Source organism: Talpa europaea (assembly GCF_964194135.1).
Source record: "Talpa europaea genome assembly, chromosome: 7".
In the NCBI taxonomy this organism is placed as follows: domain Eukaryota; kingdom Metazoa; phylum Chordata; class Mammalia; order Eulipotyphla; family Talpidae; genus Talpa; species Talpa europaea.
The window spans coordinates 131,419,579-131,439,309 of NC_140074.1; the positions used below are offsets into that span (position 1 = coordinate 131,419,579).

Genomic DNA, 19,731 nt, shown 5'->3' on the forward strand with positions numbered 1-19,731 from the left:
TCAGTTGGTACAAATTCCACACACACCCGTGCCTGTCAATAAGACGTATATTCTCTGGAACTGTTCTTGAGGAAATATAAGCATTACTGTCATCTGAGCATTCGGGGTGCCAGCTGCAGGGGGGAACCCATGCTGCTCCCCCAGTGGGGCAGGAGGCCCTTTGCCACAGGGTCTGAGAGCTAGCTGAGTTTAGAGAACACAAGACTGCCAGGGAGGAAGATTCTGTGACATTTTAAACCTAAATTTAAAAAATCAGCAGAGCAGTAAGTCCAGATAAGAAAAAAACAGAGAAAATAAAAAATTCACATTTGAGTGCGGGGAACTCTTGACCCCATGGGGCTGCTCTGCTCATTGTCTCTGCTCAAATTACCTAACTAGGCCACTTTCCAGCTCCATGCCTCAGTTTCCCCAAGTGGCATAGCTGGGAAGTAACACTGCCTGCCTCACAGGGCTGCTGGAAGAATGGTGTGAGTTAATAGAAGATACGTGAGTAGGGCTGAAAGATGCTAACTGACTGACAGAAGCAAGCATCGGTGATTTCCAGCTACCCTCCCATCCATTCTTTGCTTTTTCCACTCGACAAACTATCATAAGCTCTTTTTAATGTGAATGGTTTCTGTCAGCTGCGTGGGGCTTCAAACACAGTTCCTCTGTAATTGATCCAGTCACAGTGGATGTCCAGTTCAGCCCCTTGTTGTCTGACATCATGGTTAATAGTGTCATGAACACCTCCCAGTAAGATATTCTCATACATTCTAAATCATTTCCTCGAGGAGAAGTTCTCAGCAGTGAAACTGCTGAGTTAAATTTGAAGCCTTTTTATGCATATACAAATCCTCAAAAGTAATCACCTTCAATTCTCTTCATCTAGAAAAGACTCATCCTTGCCAGCATTGATGGGATGAGGTACACTTGACTTCAAAGAAAATCTAGTTGCAGAGAGTAATTCCTGCCTAGCAAATATTCTAAGACAAGCAGACCATCTTGGCCTAGGACATGGGACTTTGGAAATATTTATCATGACCCACGAAACACTCGTTCAAAACAACTGAACTTGAATGGAACTGGCAGGTACTTGACTCTAATTAGAAATGCAAGGGATAGAGGAACATGGGAACAACACCATGAAGCAGTAGCTGGCCAATCCAGAAGTGGGATAGTCTGTGGCAGAGGTCAGGAAACTCTGGCCCCCTGCTTGCGTATGTGTGAATAAAGTTTTATTGGCACACAGACATGCCCATTTGTTTACATACAGCATATGATTGCTTTTTCCAGGCAAACATGGAGTTGAGCCATTGTGACAAAGACTAATTGGCCTTCAAAGCCTAACCTCCTGCCCTCTGCTGCTTTACAGGAAAAGTCTGGCTGCCTGTCCTCTACAGAAGTCAGTTTCTCCAACAAATCAATTGCATGAAAACAAAACAAAAAGTAAAACAAATACAGACAAATATAAAAAGAGACACCCCAAACCAAGCCATGGTTTGGGACCTGAATTCAACCAACCAGCTATGAAAGGACACTTTTGAGGCATCAGGCTGGGTGGAAGACAGACTGGGATTAGGAGAGATCAAGAACAATTATTCACTGTGTTAAGTGTGACAGGGGAATTGGCTGTTATGTGTTAAGAAATGTCCTTTTTATTTAGAAATGCACACAGGCATATTTAAGGGTGAAAGAAGATGTTCAAGATTTGCTTTTAAATATTATAGCAAGAAAAAGAAGTGTGGGCAAAGATGGCTGAAACAAGATGGGGAAATGGTAATTGTTGAGCCTGGGAGAGAGGAGCGTAAGGTCAATGTTGCTATTCTCTCTATGCTGGGGCAGGTCAAAAATTTTCCATTAAAGAAAGTTAAAAAAAAAAAAAAAGAAAGAAAAAGAAAAAGAAAGAGCCAGTCAGTGCATTTAACTCAGAGTAGAAATTTTCCAAAATAATCTGTAATTACATAGCTGGCTTTAAACAACTTTGATGAGTGGTTTAAAGGGGTCCTCTCAGTTTCAAATAATATCAGACAGTCCTCAGGAAATCTGTACTAAAACCTTTCGTTACGAGGACACACATAATGGTAATTCTAGCATTTGCGAAAATTTAGAAACAATCCAAATAGCCAGCATTAGGGAGCTGGGAACATCAATTACATTATGTCCACACAAGGGAAGGGCAAATAATCCTATAATTGAGTTTATACACAAATATTTATGGACTGGGGAAAGAGATTCACAACATGTTCTTAAGGGACAAATCACATTAAGAAACTGTGTGTTTCTAGTTTTTTTCCAAGCGGCATCCACACATAATATTCCGATTCGAGGGAAACAGATAAATCTTATCCTTTTCTACTTCTCCTTCCCCCACCTTCTCTTCCTCTTGCTTTTCTCCCTCTTCCTGTTTCTTTGCTTTATCTGCATTTTTGATGTTTTCTTTCTAAAATGAACCCTATTAGGGGTAGAATAAGGTCAAACAACAGGGGTGTTGATTAATATTGATAATGGCTAGAAGATGACTCCCAGAGTCGTCCAGATAGCCCAGAGAGGATTTTCTTCTGAAACCGTTTTTTATGCCAGTCCCCTACTCCTGCCCCAGCTGTCACCCCTGCACCCCAGCTTTATTCTGAGGACATGTGATGAAGGATGAGGTGACTTGTCTGTTCAGCACCTCTCAGTCTGCCACTCGGGGATCCCCCAGGGTGGCCCCACAGCCATGGCAGAGTTTTCTAACCTGGCTCTACGTGGCTTTCACCTCAGGGTGACTTTCAATAAATGCTGAGGTCTGGGGTCCACCCCATCCGAAGACTCACCTGGAGAAGGGGGGTGGCAGTAGGGAAGCCCCCGCTCCTATGGCCAGAAAAAGACAGTGGGAGTGGGGGAGGAAGGGTGGTCATGGCCACAGACTTGGCTAATTTGGGGGGGATGAAGGACTAATTCTGTTCTCTTCCGAATCTAGACAAGATTGTTTTAGGGCCTCCCCAGTGGCGCAGCGGTTGAGCGCTGGGCTGCGAAGCTGCCCGCAGCCTCTGCAGGGCCGGTTTGATCCCCGACCACTGGAGAGGGTCCCACATGGCAGGCAGACCTCTCCTGCCTCGCCCACTGCTCCCCTCAGCAGTGTATTTCGTCAGTCTGCCTGTTCTGCTCCCCGCTCTAGCTCTGGTGAATTCTCTCACCCTCCTGTGCTTCTGACTGTACCCAGTGCTTGTATAAATAAATAAATCTTTAAAAAAAAAATCTTCTACACTTAAAAAAAAAAAAAAGATTGTTTTAGGGCCTCCCCGGTGGCGCAGCGGTTGAGCGCTGGGTTGCGAAGCTGCCCGCGGCCTCTGCGGCGCCGGTTCGATCCCCGGCTGCTCCCCGGCCACCGGGCGAGGGTCCCACATGGAGCGCAGACCTCTCCTGCCGCCCGCTGCTCCCCTCAGCAGTGTACTTCGGTCCTTCTGCCTGCTCTGCTCCCCGCTCTGGCTCTGGTGAATTCTCTCACCCTCCCGCGCTTCTGACTGTACCCAGTGCTTGTATAAACAAACAAACAAACAAATAAATAAAACATGCCTCTATAAAAAAAAAAAAAAGTGTTGGGCCTCCCTGGTGGCGCAGCGGTTGAGCGCTGGGTTGCGAAGCTGCCCACAGCCTCTGCAGTGCCGGTTCGATCCCCGGCTGCTCCCCACCACCGGAGGAGGGTCCCACATGGCGCGCAGACCTCTCCTGCCGCCCGCTGCTCCCCTCAGCAGTGTACTTCAGTCCTTCTGCCTGCTCTGCTCCCCGCTCTGGCTCTGGTGAATTCTCTCACCCTCCCGCACTTCTGACTGTACCCAGTGCTTGTATAAATAAATAAATAAATCTTTAAAAAAAAAAAAAAAGTGTTAAAAAAAAAGATTGTTTTAAATGGAAATTCCACTCTAAGGCAAATAAAAGGCACCCCCTCCCCCGGTAAACTGGAACAGTAGGTCTCTGGGGGTATAGGGGTGGGCCTCGCGGAGACATGGCAAAAGGTTGGGTCTCCCTTTGCTCATCAAGAATCTAGCAAAGGAATAAAATGTACAAGTATCTTTGAAATATCAGTAGATAACATTTTAACACACAAAGTGACAATTTATTTTTAAGTGTTACTGAGTTAATAGGCTTTTAGTGATTATAACATGTTTCAATTAATGGATGCTAAAAGCATAGCTGCTCTGTGCATGCGGGTCTGAGACTCGGGGCGTCATTCTGGGGATGTATGGCTTCCCCTGGACGACCTTTTTACAACTGGTGTATTCTTTCTTTCTTTGACAAAAGTCTAATAATAAAGCCAGGCCTCCCTGGTGGCACAAGGGGTTAAGTAACATGCAACCTGTGAAGCTATCCGCAGCCACTGCAGCACAAGTTCGATCCCCAGCCAGGGAGCTACCCACATGGCGCAGCAGACCTCTCCTGTCTCCCCGCTGCTCCCCTCAGTGTATCTCAGTAGATCCACCTGTTTTGCTCCCCGCTCTGTCTCTGGTGAATCCTCTCACCCCCACACCTCCGGCCTAAACCCCAGCTCTTGTAGGCATAAATAAATAAATAAATCTTTAGAAAATAAATAAATAAATATTCTAAAAAAAAAGTCTAATAAAGCCAAGAGCAGGCATATTCAGGATTATCCGTTGACAACGTTCTAATTACACCTACGCGTTAGCCTTTGTGCCAGTGTCGCATGATGAGTGTCCTCAGGACCCACATGTAACCTTTAAGAAGTGCTTCTCAGACTGGGGCCACGGTGGACTCCCCGAGAAGGGAGAACGGGAGCTCCCCTGAGAGGGGGGCTCCACAGCAGGCGCCTGGATTCAGGGCCCCACGAGGCAGCGGCAGGGCTGCCGTATACCCAGTGGCCACCAGATGGCGCCCCAGGACGCAGCTGGCTCTGAGCGTTGGGGGGGTACGGGGTGGGGGCGCGGGGGGTGGGGGCTTTCCGGGGAGCGCCTGGCCCTGCCCTTCCCCGCCCCTGCCAGCTGCTTCAGCAGTGGTAGTGCCCATAAAACAGACGAACATGGAAGGGATGTTTATTTCTAGGAAAGCAGTTACATTTTTTGCTCAGCATCCCTGAGCTCAGAAGAAACCCCAAAGGGGCAATTTCCTGATTTTAGTTTCTTCAGCTGCCTGGAGGCGGAGGTGGGGTGTCACCCCAGTGACCCACTCCCAGCGCAGAGGGTCCCGGTTTTTGCACATTTCTTGGCTGCTATATTCCTGGCTGCCCCTCCAGTGGCTCCACCATGGGGCCCTGGAAGATGCTTCCTGGGGTCCCTGCTCCCCGGGGTCCCTGCTCCCCAGGGTCCCTGCTCCCCAGGGTCCCTGCTCCCTGGGTGGGTGGTGAGGGAGGGGGATGGGAGGAGGGGAGAAGTTTAGGTTCTTCCCCTTCACATGTGTTTCTTTGGGGGGAAGCCCAAGCGCCCTCTCCTGCCCCAGACCAATGGCTCCCCCCTCTCCCATTATCAGACCCCTCTGCTGTCCACTCGGCAGGCAGGCAGGGGGTCCTGCTCCTCCTGTGCTCCTTTACCCATGTCCCCTCCCCTCTGACATGGCCCTTTTAGTTCGGCTGAGTGCAGGGCCCCAGGATTCAATTAGCACCCCAACATGCTGGCCAAGCCCCCTGACATGTTGGCCAGCACCAGCTTGGGAAACCATCCCCCAAGGCCGTGTCTGGACCCCCAGGGTCACACCCCCCCTGTGGCGCCAACCTCCCCAGCTGCCTGCTTAGCCCCCACTCACCCCTCCCCGTGCCTCCCCAGGGCCCCAGCAGGGGTGTACCTGACGGTCACTCGGGGGTCATGGCTCACGCCGCACACCATGGAGGCCTGGGTCCCCTTGATGACACTCTGGTCCTGGGGGGGCTTGGTGATGCGGGTCCGGGCTGGAAGACAGGAGGAGACAGCATGGAGGTGGGGGAGCCCCAGAGCGCCAGGAGAGCAGGTGGGTCTTCTCTGCCTCCCCCGTCCTGGGCTGTGCTTGAGTTTTCGGAAGCTGCATCTGTCGAGGGGCTCGCTCGGTTCTGCTCCCACATACCCACGAGAGGGACAGGGGAGCAGAGCCCCGAGGCCACCAGGGCAGCGTCCCCAGCACTTCGCCGGTGCCGGGAAGACACAGGCTGGCCCGATGCCCGGTGCTGTGTCCCCCACTGGGTGAGGGCATGTGCCGAAGCTCTGGGCATCTGGGGTGCGATCCCCAAGTCTGAGAGTTCGAAGCGCTTGACAAGTTCCCCAAAAGCAGGCTCCACAAGCTGCAGGCAGGGGCGCGGTCTGGCGGGCGGGCCGTGGGTAGACCCTTTCCTTGGGTATTTACAAGGCTGCCGGGTTCAGCGCCGCGGAATGGAGGCGCTAGCGGGGCGGCAAAGGGACTGTCTGGCCCACAAAGCCTAAAATATCTCCTCTCTGGCCCTTCCAGAAAACGGTTGCCAATTTCTGTAAAAGCAGCTGTGGTCATCTCTTTCCTCCCCGCCCGGACGAGTGCATGAGCCCCGCCCCCGGCTGCCCGCACGACCTCGCCTTCCCGCTCCCTCGGCTCTGAAGTGACCAGTCCAGCCCCTTTGGTGAACAGCTCCGGTGGGGGTGCTGCGGGCGGGTGTGAGCTCTGCGGGTGTGTGTGAGCTCACACCCGGATAGGACACACTCACCCCACACAACCAGGTCGGCCGAGGCCTCGTCCACACCCCGAGAGTTGGTCGCCAAGCAGGTGTAGGTGCCGGCGTCGGAGATGTGCGTGGGGCTGATGAGCAGGCTGCCCGACTCCAGGAGGGTGAAGCGGGGCAGCTGCACGGAGCCGCTGGCCAGGATGCGCTCTCCTGAGGGCGACGAGGTGGCTCAGGCCGCGCCCCCACCCAGCTGGCGTTCTGAGCTCGCTGTGGGCCCAGAGCCTCCATCCCACCCCACTATCTGGACTGCTCTGGGCGCAGGTGAGCTCAGGCTGGCTCCCGCTTTGGAGATGCTGCAGGGGTGCAGGAGGAGGGGCAGGGTGCGGCGGTTTCTGTCTTGGTGGTGGGCACAAGGGCACAGGGTCGCGGAGCAGGCGGCTCGGAGCCCAGGTCTCCTGTGTTCCTCCACCCACCGGGCTGTCTGCCCTTCACCAGAGAGGCCACGGCTGTCTCCTGATGCAGCCAGGCCTGGGCAGCAGCTGGCACCTGGCTGCGGGGGTGGGGGGCAGACAGCTCTGACAAGGTGGTGACAGGCATCCTGCTGCAGGAAGCTGCCGAGTCACCTTCAGGGAGGACAGGAGAGAGATGGTGGGGGCAGCCAGGCGTGGGGGGGGTGTGTGTGCAGGGAGACACAGCTGGGGTGCGGCTATGGTCTCCCCCGGCGGTGGGGCCCAGGGTGGGGAGGGGGTGCCTGAGAGAGCAGGTCTTCATGACTGTGTCCATCTGATGACAACCCCCACTGCCTGCACAGAGGGGCTCCAGGTGCATTGCACACACATGTGCAGGCACAGAGCACTGAGTGGTAGGGGGGTGTTTATTTCCCATCACATTCAGGCCCCACCTTTGTTGACCACCTACTATGTGCCAAACTCTGCTCCAGGTCCTGGGGAGACCGCATTGGACGCACTCATACCACTGGCCTCAGTGGGGTGATGGTCAAATAGGAAAATGAATGAGCAGGTGCTCTTATGTATGAAAAGGTGGGGGGCAGAGAGAGGTCTGGGGGGCCAGGGGGTGAGTCTTATGGGGAAGGTTCTCCTGGGCAGGGAGTTGGCGGTGTGAGGGGGTGGCTGTGTACGCATGTGTACGTGTGTGTGCGCACAGTGCGAGATGTGAGGGCCCCCAGGTGGGGTGACTTGGGTAGGGAGTGGGGCTTTGCTGGCTCAGCTGTCTGGAGCCTCCCAGCTGCCTGGGGAGAGGGGCAGTGCTCCCCGCATGACAACCAGCAGAACAGCATGTCTCCTGGTGAGGTGCATGCACTAGGGCCCCGCTTTACAGGCTCAGAGTGAGTAACTCCCCTGGATAATGCAGATCTGGGCCCTGAGCCTGGCAGGGCAGTGGGGGGTGCACACCGGTGAAGAGGCCCCTGGGGTTGTGCAGTATGCGAACTTCTCAGTTGTGCATGGGAAATCCGAGCTGACTGGCTCAGGAAGGGAGCCCCGAGGACAGCCTCCAACCATCGCCCGGTCACCCCCAAAACAGATCAGCGTCGCCTACCCTTCTGCCAAGTGATGGCCGGCCGGGGTGCTCCCGAGGTCTCACAGGCCAGGACCACGGACATGCCGTCGATCACCGTGCTGTCCAGGGGGCCCCTGGTGATGTTGGGGGCAATGCCTGCAAATGGAGATGGGGGGCCTCTTAGCCACAGCCCAGGAGGAGACCCCACACTCAGAGGGTCCTGGTCACGCCTGTTCCCTGGCTGGTATGGCCCCTAGAACATCCGAGGGCCCCAGGACCACCGCCTTGGGAGGGGCCCAGACGACACCCATCCACACCCTGCCCGAGTCTCCAGTTCAGGGGCCTGGGCACCCCACTGCATGACATGAAGTTGAGGTCCTAGTTTCTTGACGCAACGGGGTGGGGGTGGGGACATCAGCCATGTTTGAAGGTGAGGGCCAGCGCCTGGCTGAGCTGTGGCTGTTCAGGAGCCGGAACAAACTTCTCGCGCGCTTGCTTCCCAGGCCCAGCGTGCGGGCGCCTGCCCCATCAGCAGGGGTCAGTATAGGAAGCAGGCCTCCTGGCAGCCCTCTAGGGAGCAAGAGGCCAGAGGGCAGCCTCTGGCCCAGGTTGCCTTCAGGGCAAACCCTCTGCCCAGGGGGATGAGCCCCTTGGGACTCAGGGGGTTGACACCCTTTTGCTGCCCCTGCAGAACTTGGCACTGCTTCGTGGCCATCACGTGGATGTCAGCTCTCAAGGCGGATGCAGCGCCACTGAGGGGCAGGGCTGTGACCCCGGAGGAACTCTAAGAGGGGAAGGGGTTTGCAAGAGGGGGCAGGGGTCGCTGGGATGAAGTGCTGGGTCTCCTCCTGAGAGGAGTAAGAAGGGCTGGCAGAGCCCGGGGACAGTGGAAATGCCCAGTAGGCACTGGTGTCAGAGGTGCTGGGTGCAGAGCCAGCTCCTCTAGGGGACCCGTTGGGGCCAGAGGTCTCTGGGTGCAGGCAGTGGGCTGCTGAGGGAGGGGCCGGGGCGGGATCTGGACTTACTGGTGACAGCCAGGTAGGTGGAGGTCTGGGCTTCGCCGGCCGCGTTGCGGGCGAAGCACTGGAACATGCCGGTGTCGTCGGGCACCAGCCCGCTGATCTGCAGGCCCCCGTCCCCCCGCTGCCGGAAGCGGCTCAGCTGCTCCACCTCCACCAGGGCGGCATCCTTGTACCAGGTGATGGAGGGCGGCGGCACCCCTGGGGAGAGATGAGGGCCACCATCAGCCGGCGCCCCTCCCGGTGCAGGGGTGCTGGGTGGGGGGCAGAAGTTGGCGATGGGGGTGTGGCTTTGTTTCTAGCACCTTCTGTGGGTGCCACTATGCGTCTTGGGAGAGGGGAGGATGTTCTTACAACAGCAATTCTCAAATTCGTATGTAGCGGGCGTTTCCAGGAAAACTGAAGAGACCCTGGCGTGCGTGTGGTTTGCAAATGCTGGGCTGGACAAACTTCTTTTAAAATTGCAATATTTGGCAGAGGCTTCTGCATACTCTGTGATCCTCCTACTGGGGCTTGGTTTCCCAAACCCACATGACCACAGAGTCCTGTATGAAGATGCATGCAGAGGGGGGCCCTTGGTAGCCCCCACAACTTGGCCTGCACAGGGAGGTGAGTGGGGAGCGAGGGTGTCTCCTAGCTGCTTAGTCTCACCCAAGGCAGGCCCCCCCGCCCGGCAGGCTCTTCCACAGGTGTCCCCTCTGGCCTCTGCTCAGCTGTGACTCCCCGAGAACTGGTCAGCAGAGCACCCCATCTCTCCAAGCCACAGAGCTCACTTTTCCAGCCCCCACATCCTACCAGCCCACATTTCATCCATTCTACCCTGCAGCCTTCCCGGCAACACTCAGAGACCGGGACAAGCTCTTGATAACAGGGCGCCGTGATTTAATTGGCAGTCTCTTCTCTTTCTGAGAGGAGCATAACATGATGGGGCATCTTACAGCCCATGGTATTTGAAGACAAAATGAACTGGGGGTCTTCATTTGTTTATTGGTTTGTCCCCCTCTCTCTGGGGAACGAGTCCTGGGGGAGCAGGAACTTGGCTCTCCAGCTCCCCATCCTTGAGGACAACGTGGGTGCACAGTGAGCCCTCAAGGTGTTTGTTGGGGGAGTGAGGGAATGGCTGGAAAGGAGTCTTTATTCACCCCTCCACGGTGACCTGTTCTCCGCCTGAGCCTATTCTCCTCCCTATTGCCCCCTCCACCCGGATTGCACCCCGGTTTCAGAATGTCTTTTGGCTCAGCTAAATCAGAAGGCGGGAGGGTGGTGATGAGTAAAGCAAAAAGGGGGTTAAAGGGCCTCCCTGGTGGTGCAAGGGGTTGGGAAGCAAGCTATGAAGCAATCTGCAGCCTCTGCAGCATGAGTTCGAGCCCAGGCCAGGGAGCTACCCACATGACACAGCAGACCTCTCCTGTCTTGCCCGCTGCTCCCCTCAGCAGTGTATTTCAGTCAGTCTGCCTGTTCTGTTCCCCCTCTGTCTCTGATGGATCCTCTCACCCCCCACACCTCGGCCTGTGCCCCAGCTCTTGTATGCATAAAATAGAATAAATTTTTTTTTTTTTGAAAAAAAGGGGGTTAAAGCAGAAATGATGGGTGGAGGAGTCAGAGCAAAATTGCCCAAACCCTGGTGAGACAAATGAACCTCAGAACTAGCAGGGTAATTTGCGATTGTCTACAACTCTCAAATTATGGGCAATTTGGATGTGTCACCTATCCTGACATTATGGTAATTTTGGTAACTTGGGCTGATTTCCAGTCCTGAGATTGCAGTAATTTCTCCTGTTTGTTTCCTGGGGTGTCTGCACACAGCCACACTCTGCTGAGTGATGTGGCCGGGAGAAGGAGGTGCAATTTAGACAGGGACAGGAGTAGCTGAATATCTGTAGGTCCTTGTCCCCCTCTATCCCAGTTGCTGTGTTACCTTTGGCTCGACAGGGAACATCTACTACTTTCTCCATCTCCGCTGTGATGTGTCTTTCTGGCTCCTTAACAAACTGAGGTGGCTCTGCAGGAGGAAGGAACAGTGGAGGAGATCACAGCCATACTCCTTTTGATATAACCACTGTGCAGGTCACTCTTAAGTAAGCCCCAGTCATCCAGCCCCATCTCCTCGGGGAAGGCCCAGTGGCCCATCCCGCTCACCCAGCACAGAAAGATAGGCTCCCCGGACAACAGAGGGGACGCTGCTGCTGCGCAGGACGGCTTCACACTCGTAGTAGCCGGAGTCGCTGCCAGAGGGGTTGGGGATGGTGAGCCGACGGTTGTAGTCACTGATGCCTCCTGACAGCTGTACCCCATCTTTCCTCCAAACGATGTGCAGTTTGATCAGGGGCCTGGGAGGGCAATGGAGGCAGGTGCTGAGCCCCAGGGACATGTGCAGGCTGGAGAGGCCGGGCAGGGGCGCCAAGGGGTGCAGCTCCCAGCCAGGCTCCTGGGTTTGCCCACCCCCTCTACAACTTTCTAGGTGCAAGTTCTCAGGCAAGAGCCTTCAGCACTCTGGGCCTCAGTTTCCCTGCCCAGTACCCACATAGGGATTTTGAGGATGGATACCTTCGTGCAGGATGCACTTGGCAAAGGACCCACCCAGCCATGGGATACCAAGTCGGTGCTCACAGCCCTCCCGCCAGGCAGGCTGCAGCTCCCCCCTCTGCTCCGCCCGGTGTGCTGAGGCCCGTCCACACAGAAACAGCAGATGGTGCCCAAAGGCTGCTGGAGAGCAGGATGTGAGTAGACCCCTCACCAGTCCCAAATTTCTGGGTCTGGGGATGCCCCTTAACTTCCATCCAGGGCCACAGGGGATGGCCATGCTCCTCCAGGCTGAACCCAGCTCCCTTCCTGGGTCCTTGTAGGAACTTTCCAAATTCCTGAGGTCTCAGAGCCCAGGGGCCAGGAGCACCGCTGCAGTGAAGGGGAGCGGGGTGCAGAGCACACACCTGGCGTTGGCTACACACTCCATGGTCACCTCCGAGGTCCCGGCCACCACGCTGGTGTTCCTGGGAGGAATGATGATGGTTGGGGCGATGGGGTCTGCAGGTCCCCCTACATCTGGAGAGAGCGCAGGTGTTAGCTGGGGCAGCGGCGAGAAGTCCCAGCTCTGCCCGGTTCCCATGGAGGCTGAGCATGGGACACTTTTGGAGGGGCGTAGGCGGCCCCCGGGCAGGTGGCCCTGGGCAGCTGCTGAGCGGCCCCAGAGTGGAGCCTCTGGACATGGACCCCAGGGCCCTGGTCCTCTGCAGATGGGTCACAGCAGTGTCCAGGGAGAGCACATGGCCAGGAAGGCTTAGCCCCTCTTGCTGCCTTTTTTTTTTTTTTGCTTTAAGACTCTTCCCCTCCCCTCCATTGATCTTGTAGGCTTATGTCTTCATTTTTCTGTCTCTTCCAACAGAATGCAGATTTGCTGTGCTAGGTTGAACACAGCCCCCCAAACTTACCTGTCCGGCAGCTAGAAATGTGACCTTAACTGGAAATAGGGACAATCAAGTTAAGATGAGGCCCTACTGGATTAGGGTGGCCCCCAGTCCTCTAGGCAGGGTCCTGTGAGAAGAGGGGAGGCAGACGCAGACACACAGGAGCGAGGCTGAGAGTGGGGTGGGGGGTGCAGTGGCGAGCTAAGGGACGTGGATGGCCAGGGACCGCCAGGAGAGGCAAGGCGGGCTCCCCAGAGCACTCAGAAGTGCATGGGCCTGGGCCTGCCCCTGCCCTGATTTCAGACTCTGGCCTCAGAGTTGTGCAAGAATTCATATTTCTGTCCTGCTTTGGGGTGCTATTTGATGGCAGCCCCAGAAACTTACACATTCCTGGAGGCAGGGGCCTCATGGGTCTGTGCTGGGGGCTGACATGTGCCTCCCCAGCGGATACCAAGCCCCAGGTGACGTGTGAGTGTGGAGACTTTAGGACATAATTAGGGTACATGCGGTGGTACGGCTGGGGCCCTAACCCAACAGGGCTGGCACCCCTGTAAGAAGAGACCCCAGATCCTCTCCCTCTGTCCCTGCTTTTGTCCCCTCCTCCTCTATTCCCTTCCCCTTCTCAAGAGAACCAGCCAGAAGGTGGCTCTCTTCCCAGCTGGCAGCCTTTGGCAGAAACCAGCCACATGGGGACCTTGACCTTGGATTTCCAGCTGTGTGAAATCAAAGCCTGCGATGGCACTCACAGCTGTGGTTGAGGCAGCTGGAGCCAGCTAGGTCTTGCTCACTGCATTTCTCCCCCCAAAGAATGATGCCCAGCACATAGTAGGTGCTCAACGACATCGGTCAAGTGAAGAATGGCTGGAGTGATCACATGCAAGGCCAGGGTGGGGCCGTGGGAGAACAGGCCCGCGAGCCCCTTTATGGCCAAGAGCACCCAAGCTCTTCTCTGAGAGGCAGCAGGTAGCCTTTCCTTTTCGATTTTTTCAGTTTTTGAAGAAGTGGCCAGGTTCTTGTCTGTGTGGGTCGGCGTCAGCCCAATATTGGCAGAAACTCCAATATTCTCCGTGCACCTGCTCCACGGCGCCTGGAAATACGACCACAGGGGACTTTTCCTCTCATGACAAATCTATCCAGTTGACTGCTTTCCAGGGGACCCCGAGGTGGCCGGCCGGGATGACACAGGTGGCCCCGGCAACAGTGACGGGACGCCCTTGATGGAGAGTACATGGCGGGGGGTGGTGGGGGCTGCGCGCTGCTTCTCTGGGCCACCCCAGTCAGCCCGGGGAGGCTTTCTGAGAAAGCCCTGGCCTGACTGGAAAAGGCCTAGGTAGAATGGGAATAAAATGTAAAAAATAAAGTAAAATGAAGGGGGAAGAAAGGTAGCATATAAAGCAAAATAATTGCAACAATATAAAAGCCTCGTGTAGGTGCCATAAAGAGCGATCGGATTGAAAGCTGCTGATATAGCTGCACCCATAAAAGCAGGCTCTAAGTTGTTTATTACATGCTGGGGCGCGCAGGTACCATGGCCCAGATTAATGGGCCACACGGAGGAGGCCGACAGGTCCGGCCCCAGCTGCAGGCTGCATGGCGGAGCCAGGCAAACAGGCCTTGGCTTTAAAAATATGAGGGCGGCCCGGGGGGCTGATTGCTGGCTTTGGAGGGGGCTGGGGAGGCTGACACCCATCCAGGGCCCCCAGAGCTCATGTCCAGGCCCAGGCAGCTGCCCAGATACTGAAGAGGAGGGTCAGGATGACCTAAGCACAAAGCCTAGGTGCTCTGCCCAGGTGCCCAGGGGTGTGGGGGGACCTTTGCAGTCCACCTCATGCCCCAGTTTTGGTTTGTCAGAGGCAACACAGGGCAAAAATCACTGTGTCTGGGGTCGTGCCCAGGGGCCAGGTGCTGTGCTTTGGGCGGATGCACAGCACCTGGTGGGTGCAGAAAGTGATAGTCCCTGGAGATCTGCCTGCTTGTGCTCAGGGAGACCCCCTGGCCTTCTCCTCCCTAGCCCCACCCCACCGCTCAGACAACTGAGGACTTGCCCGCCTGGGTGGGCACGGTGCTGGGAGCAGGGCAGAGCGGCAGTGTCCGGGGTGTGGGGCGCATGGGGCAGCGCAGGTGGGGGACAGCAGAGTTGCTGCGATGATTTGGAGCTTCAATGCCTGCACGTGAGGCCCCTTTACAGAGTCAATAAGCACGGGGAAGGGGTTCCCAGCAAAGGGGGGTGAGTTTGGATCTTGTCTGTGAGTCCCAGAGGTGTTGGGGTGGCCGAGTGGCGACATTCGCGAGCTGAGGACAGGCACGCAGCAGACACTTGCGGAGGAGAGCCGGGCGAGAGCAGGTGGCAGGTGGGGGAGCCAGGGAAATGGATCTGAGAAGCAGGCATGGAGCTTGCTCACTTCGAGAGGGGCCAGCAACAAGGGGAGCAGGGAGAACAGCGAGAGACAGAGTGGATGGCAGTTGCTAGGAGCGGCGTGGGGGTTGCTGGGGGGGTGACTGGAGCTGAACCTACAGAGCAGTCAGGGAATCCAGATGCAGGGAAGGCCGTGGTGCTTGGGAACAGTCACTGGTGCAGGCTTTGCAGCCAGGGGGCCCAGTGCTTCCACCCCAGTTTTGCCCGATATCAGTCACCGTCCCGGGAAGTAAATCTTCACCTCTTCGGCCACCTGCTCGGTGGGTGAGTTGAACCCTGCCCACACCCGGGCGCCGCGGACACGGAGGCCGGGGTGTGTGACGAGGGCTGGGGCTGCAGGAGTCGCCCGGGGGCAGGGGGACCCCTCAGCAGCCCTGGCTGCCGGCTCTCTGCTGGGAGGGCCGTGCCCCTCACCTCCTCTCTCACCTGTGTCCATGCCTGCCAGAGTGAGGGGATGGCCCGGCAGCTCTCAGGACAGGACGCAGGACATCGCCCTCAGACTCGTGCTCTGGACTGAGGGTGGGGTGCACCTCACAGCTCAAGCCAGGAAAGTCACAAGCAAACTGCAGCCAAGAGGGGGCATCTTCCACGGGAGCTCTGGGCGTGGATGGGGCAGAGGCCCAGGGCTCCGCACACCATGGACTCTGCACCCCAGGGCGATTCCGACCACAGACCCAGTGAGGGACCCACCGAGACCTATTCTCCCCGAGTCGCTGCGTTTGATCCTCCCAGCCCAGGCTGCTGCAGGCGTCACGTCACAGATGAGCAGTCGGGGACCTGGGGCCAGAAGACTCACCTGGGCTGGGCAGGTGAGCCCTGGGCAGGTTCTGGTGCCCGAGGGGGCCCGGCCAACCCATCCCCTCCCACCTGGGGCACCAGCCACGGGCAAATCCGAGCTCTTGAAATGTGCCCTTTTGATTGAATGGGACTTCATTTGAACTGATTTACATTTCATTAAAACGAAACAGGCCCCCAAATCAGCGAGGAGAACACTTCTCAGGACGTGTGGCGCAACTTGAGCGAACGGCGCTACCTTTTCAGCTGTGACTTCTGGGAGATCTAAACACAGATCACGTTACTTCAGCTGAAAACCTGGCGTCCAGACTGACGCGAGCTGCGAGTCCAGACGGATTTCCAAGATTTAGGATGAAAAAACCCGGCATTGGAGAGCTCATTAGTATTTTCTAGGCCGACTGTATGTTCAGATGGTAATGTTCCGGATACGCAGGGCTCACAAATATATTCATAATATTAATTTCACCTATTTCTTCTTTCTTTTAAAAGGGGGGGCGGCTACTGGCGACTTCCACATTGTGGAGGTGACTCGCTCACCATTTTGACCACAAGTGCATCTCTGGCTCGGGGCATGGGGCCCTGCCGTGTCCCCGTGCTGCGACGGTCCTCTGAGGTCCCCAAGTTGGCACCTGGGCAGGGGCGACTCCTGGGGCAGCCCCCTCCTGCCCCCCAGGGCTGCTAAGAAGCTGAACTGCCCTGCACGGAGGAGGGAGGAAGCGCGGCAGGGGAGGGTGGAGGGGCCGGGGTGGCAAAGGGACAAAATTGCTCCCATACACCGGCGGCAGGCTGGGGTTTATGTCAGCGACAGGAGCAGGGTTTTGAAGTACAGTCACTTGTGGGAGGAGAAATTAGCTAAAAATCAGCGATTCTGCTCTCAATCCAGAACAAATCACTGCGTGAGAGCAGGCGATGAGGGGCCACGAAAGGCGATGGAGGGGCGGGGAGGGGGGAGCAGACAACCGGGGAGGCTTGAGCAGGCACAGGGGTCCCCAGGGCCATGCCAGACTCCCCTGGGCCAGCTGGAGCGTTGGGGGGTTGGCGCGGAGCAGAGAATGAACGACCCACACAAGTCAGCCAGGAGAGTAGCTGGTTTAACCCCTGGGAGGAAGAGGATGGATGCTGGGGGAGAGCCCAGAGCAGAAGGCTCCAATCTCTGGTCTCAGGGTAAACTGAGTCACCCAGGAAGATGCCTGGCCTTGACCATGAGCATGATCGCCTTGTACCGAATGACCTGGCTCCACCAGACCCCAGGTAACTGGAGCACTGGAAAACATGGGGGAAACTGAGGCTTCAATTCCCTTCCCTATGGAAACAGCAGCCCAAGGTCACCAGCTGGGACTAGACTGAGACCTTGGCCCAGGTCAAGGTCAGAGGTGACCCACGTAGCCCTGACAGGTCAGCGTCCCGCATGGAAGTCTCCCTGCATCCAGGGCTCTTTGCAGGCACCCTGGAGTTGGCGACAGAGGAAGGACAGAGGCCCTCCTGACCCACACCCTCACCCTGCTGCCGGCGGCTGTGTCCCAGCTCGGTCATGGGTGATCAGTGGGGAGCAGGAGCTCCCCACATGTGGCGGGGTGAGAACATCTGGCCCCGCCTGCTCGGCTCCTGCAGGAAGCTCAGGCCCTGCCTGCGAACTGTCTGATCCCTAGGAGGGCCTGCCTTGGGGGCTACCCCAGCCCCTTCTCTATCCAGGGAGGGCCGTGGAGGGAGGGGCTCACCTGGTCGGGGAGAACCCCCTCCCCAGCATTTTCCTTTCCCGTCAGAAACCTGGACAAATGCCTCCTGGCCAAAAGAAGCTCTTTCAACCTGCGCTCTGCCACGGGGACACGCTCTCCCAGGACTCTGGGGAGCCGAGGGGGTGCTGTAGGGGGCAGCCTGGCTGCATTCTCCTCCGTGGCAGGCCTGTCCCCAGCAGAAGCAGCGACTTTCACGTGCCAGCTGAGCGGAGGCAGTTAGTACGTTTCTTTTAACTCTGGCTTCCCTCTCCCAGCACCCCAGCACACCTGCGCCCCGGGGAGGCTGTGACCCGCTCACCCACCCTCTCCCTGTGCCGCCGGCCCTCCTGGGCCTCAGGGGCCCTGCCCACAGCTGCACTCGGTGTCCCCTCTGCTAACACAGGACCTCGGATTTGCAGGGAAACGGTTCAGAACCAGCTCCCTCCTGGCTCCTGCTCGCACACCCCAGCCCGGCTGGGGCGCCTCCTGCCCAGGAGGCCGCTCCCCCAGCCTCCCCCCTCCACCGCCACTCCATCTTCCCGAAGGCCCCCTGGAGGCCCATTCCCGAGATTTAATGGTGCGTCCACGCCGGGCCAGGCCCCGCGGCTCACTTACTCTCCACGGCGAGAGTGATGGGCTGGCTGGTCTTGTTATCCCCGTTCTTGTCGTTAACCGCCTGCACGTAGTAGCGGCCGGCGTCGGGCGCCACGGTCGACAGGATGACAAGGGTGTTCTCCAGGGTGATGGCTCTGGGGAGAGGGGAAGGACTTCTCTGACTGGGCCCGAGGGGCTCTGGGAGGGGGGTTGTCAGATGGGGACACAGCCGGGGCCTCCCAGGCTGCCTCGCGGGGCCCCTCCTCCGGCCCCCTCCTGGATCCACCCCCTCCCTCAACTACAGTCAGTTGCAAAGAATTCCAGGGGGGTCGGGCCCAAACAGCGCATTCCCAGAGGCCCAGAGCGCCATGCACAGGCAGCTCCCCTGTCCCACAGGTGCCTGGGCATGTGCGCCCAGGGGCTCTGCCCCTTCCACGTCTCAGCATCCATGCTGGGTCTCTGCTTGCGTGGACACCAGGAGCTTCCAGACACGGAGAAACGTCTCAGAGTGAATGATGAACAAATGACGCGTGATGACAGTGGGTGAGGGATGAGCAGGACCATTCCAGAATCGGCGAGCTAGCCTACCCCTAGCTGTGTCTAGGCTGATTTAAAGGCCATGGGTGACCCATGACAGACTTCCAGGGTGCAGATCTCCCTCCACACCCCTTTTAGGGTACCTGTTTCCACCTCTCTGATGGGGAGTGGGAGCCCCTGGGCTGGTTGAGAGGGAGAAAGGCTGGCCAGCGGTGGGCTGCAGACGTGGGCTGTTGGCTCACACTCTGGTTCCCTCCGCTGGGACCCCCGTCAGACCCTCAGCATCCCCCGTGCAGGCAGAGAAAGGGCCTGTCCGAGCAGAAGCTTGCATTTGTTGCGGTTGAGCAGACCCCGGGAGCACCCCCCAGCTCTGCCCACCTCCTCCTTTGCCCATTCTCCCGACGACAAACAAAACCATTAGTTTGTCAAGTCTATCTCCAATTTTAATGTGATGCGCCCGAGACAGCTGTTAAACATCCTTAATGTTAGTTTAACAAGGACAAATCCAGTTGAATTCTTTTCAAATTTTCCCATTAGGTGAATGTTGCTGTTTTAAACAGGCTCTCAAATAAACATCACTGCTACTGCTTCCCCAGCCCGCGCGCTCCCTGCCAGGGTGTCCTCCCGGGTCTGGGCCTTCAGTGCTGAGCCTTGCAAGGCCGGTGGTGTTGGAGGCTAAGCCTGCTGCTCCCAGTTCCTGGATAGCCTGTGATGTGTGCTTTTTTTTTCCTGGAGAGCTATTTTCACCTCCAGTTAATGAGGTGATGGAAGTAGAACCAAGCTAAAATAGCTTTAAATGTGACAAAATGGGACAGAGATGGTGACAGACCTTGCCCTGGGAGTCCCTGGCAGGGGCCCTTCGTGCAGCTGGTGGGGGCGGGCAAGTGCTGGGGGGAGGGAGGCCGGGCCCCGGCCAGGCGGGGGTGAGCTATGGCCCCAGCTCTAGGGAGCTGGCTGGCAGCTTCCTCCCTCCAGGGTCTCGGTGTGCGCATCTGTGTAAGGGGTGGAAGCAGCTGTTTGCTGGGGCCCCTGCTAGCTCCTGCCCCTGCCAGCTCTGAACTTCCTGCATTTGGGCTGAGGCTCCCACCTCTCACAGTGCTCGTCGGGCACCAGTGCAAGTTCAAGCTACGATGGTACCCTGTTGTGTCCTTGCACCCCT

At 57.0% G+C, this 19,731-nt stretch overlaps 1 protein-coding gene across 1 annotated transcript in view; it reads right to left on the minus strand.

Moving 5' to 3' along the window:
• The window catches only part of SDK2 (sidekick cell adhesion molecule 2), a gene marked incomplete at both ends in the record, with an annotated part of 223,168 nt that overhangs the window by 69,588 nt on the left and 133,849 nt on the right, over positions 1 to 19,731 (minus strand). The window contains 8 exons of the mRNA XM_084238690.1: positions 5,755 to 5,857; positions 6,617 to 6,784; positions 8,132 to 8,248; positions 9,118 to 9,312; positions 11,030 to 11,113; positions 11,251 to 11,441; positions 12,042 to 12,153; positions 18,057 to 18,190. Of these exons, the coding sequence (XP_084094816.1) occupies positions 5,755 to 5,857; positions 6,617 to 6,784; positions 8,132 to 8,248; positions 9,118 to 9,312; positions 11,030 to 11,113; positions 11,251 to 11,441; positions 12,042 to 12,153; positions 18,057 to 18,190 (1,104 nt within the window). The remainder of the gene's footprint in view (positions 1 to 5,754; positions 5,858 to 6,616; positions 6,785 to 8,131; positions 8,249 to 9,117; positions 9,313 to 11,029; positions 11,114 to 11,250; positions 11,442 to 12,041; positions 12,154 to 18,056; positions 18,191 to 19,731) is intronic.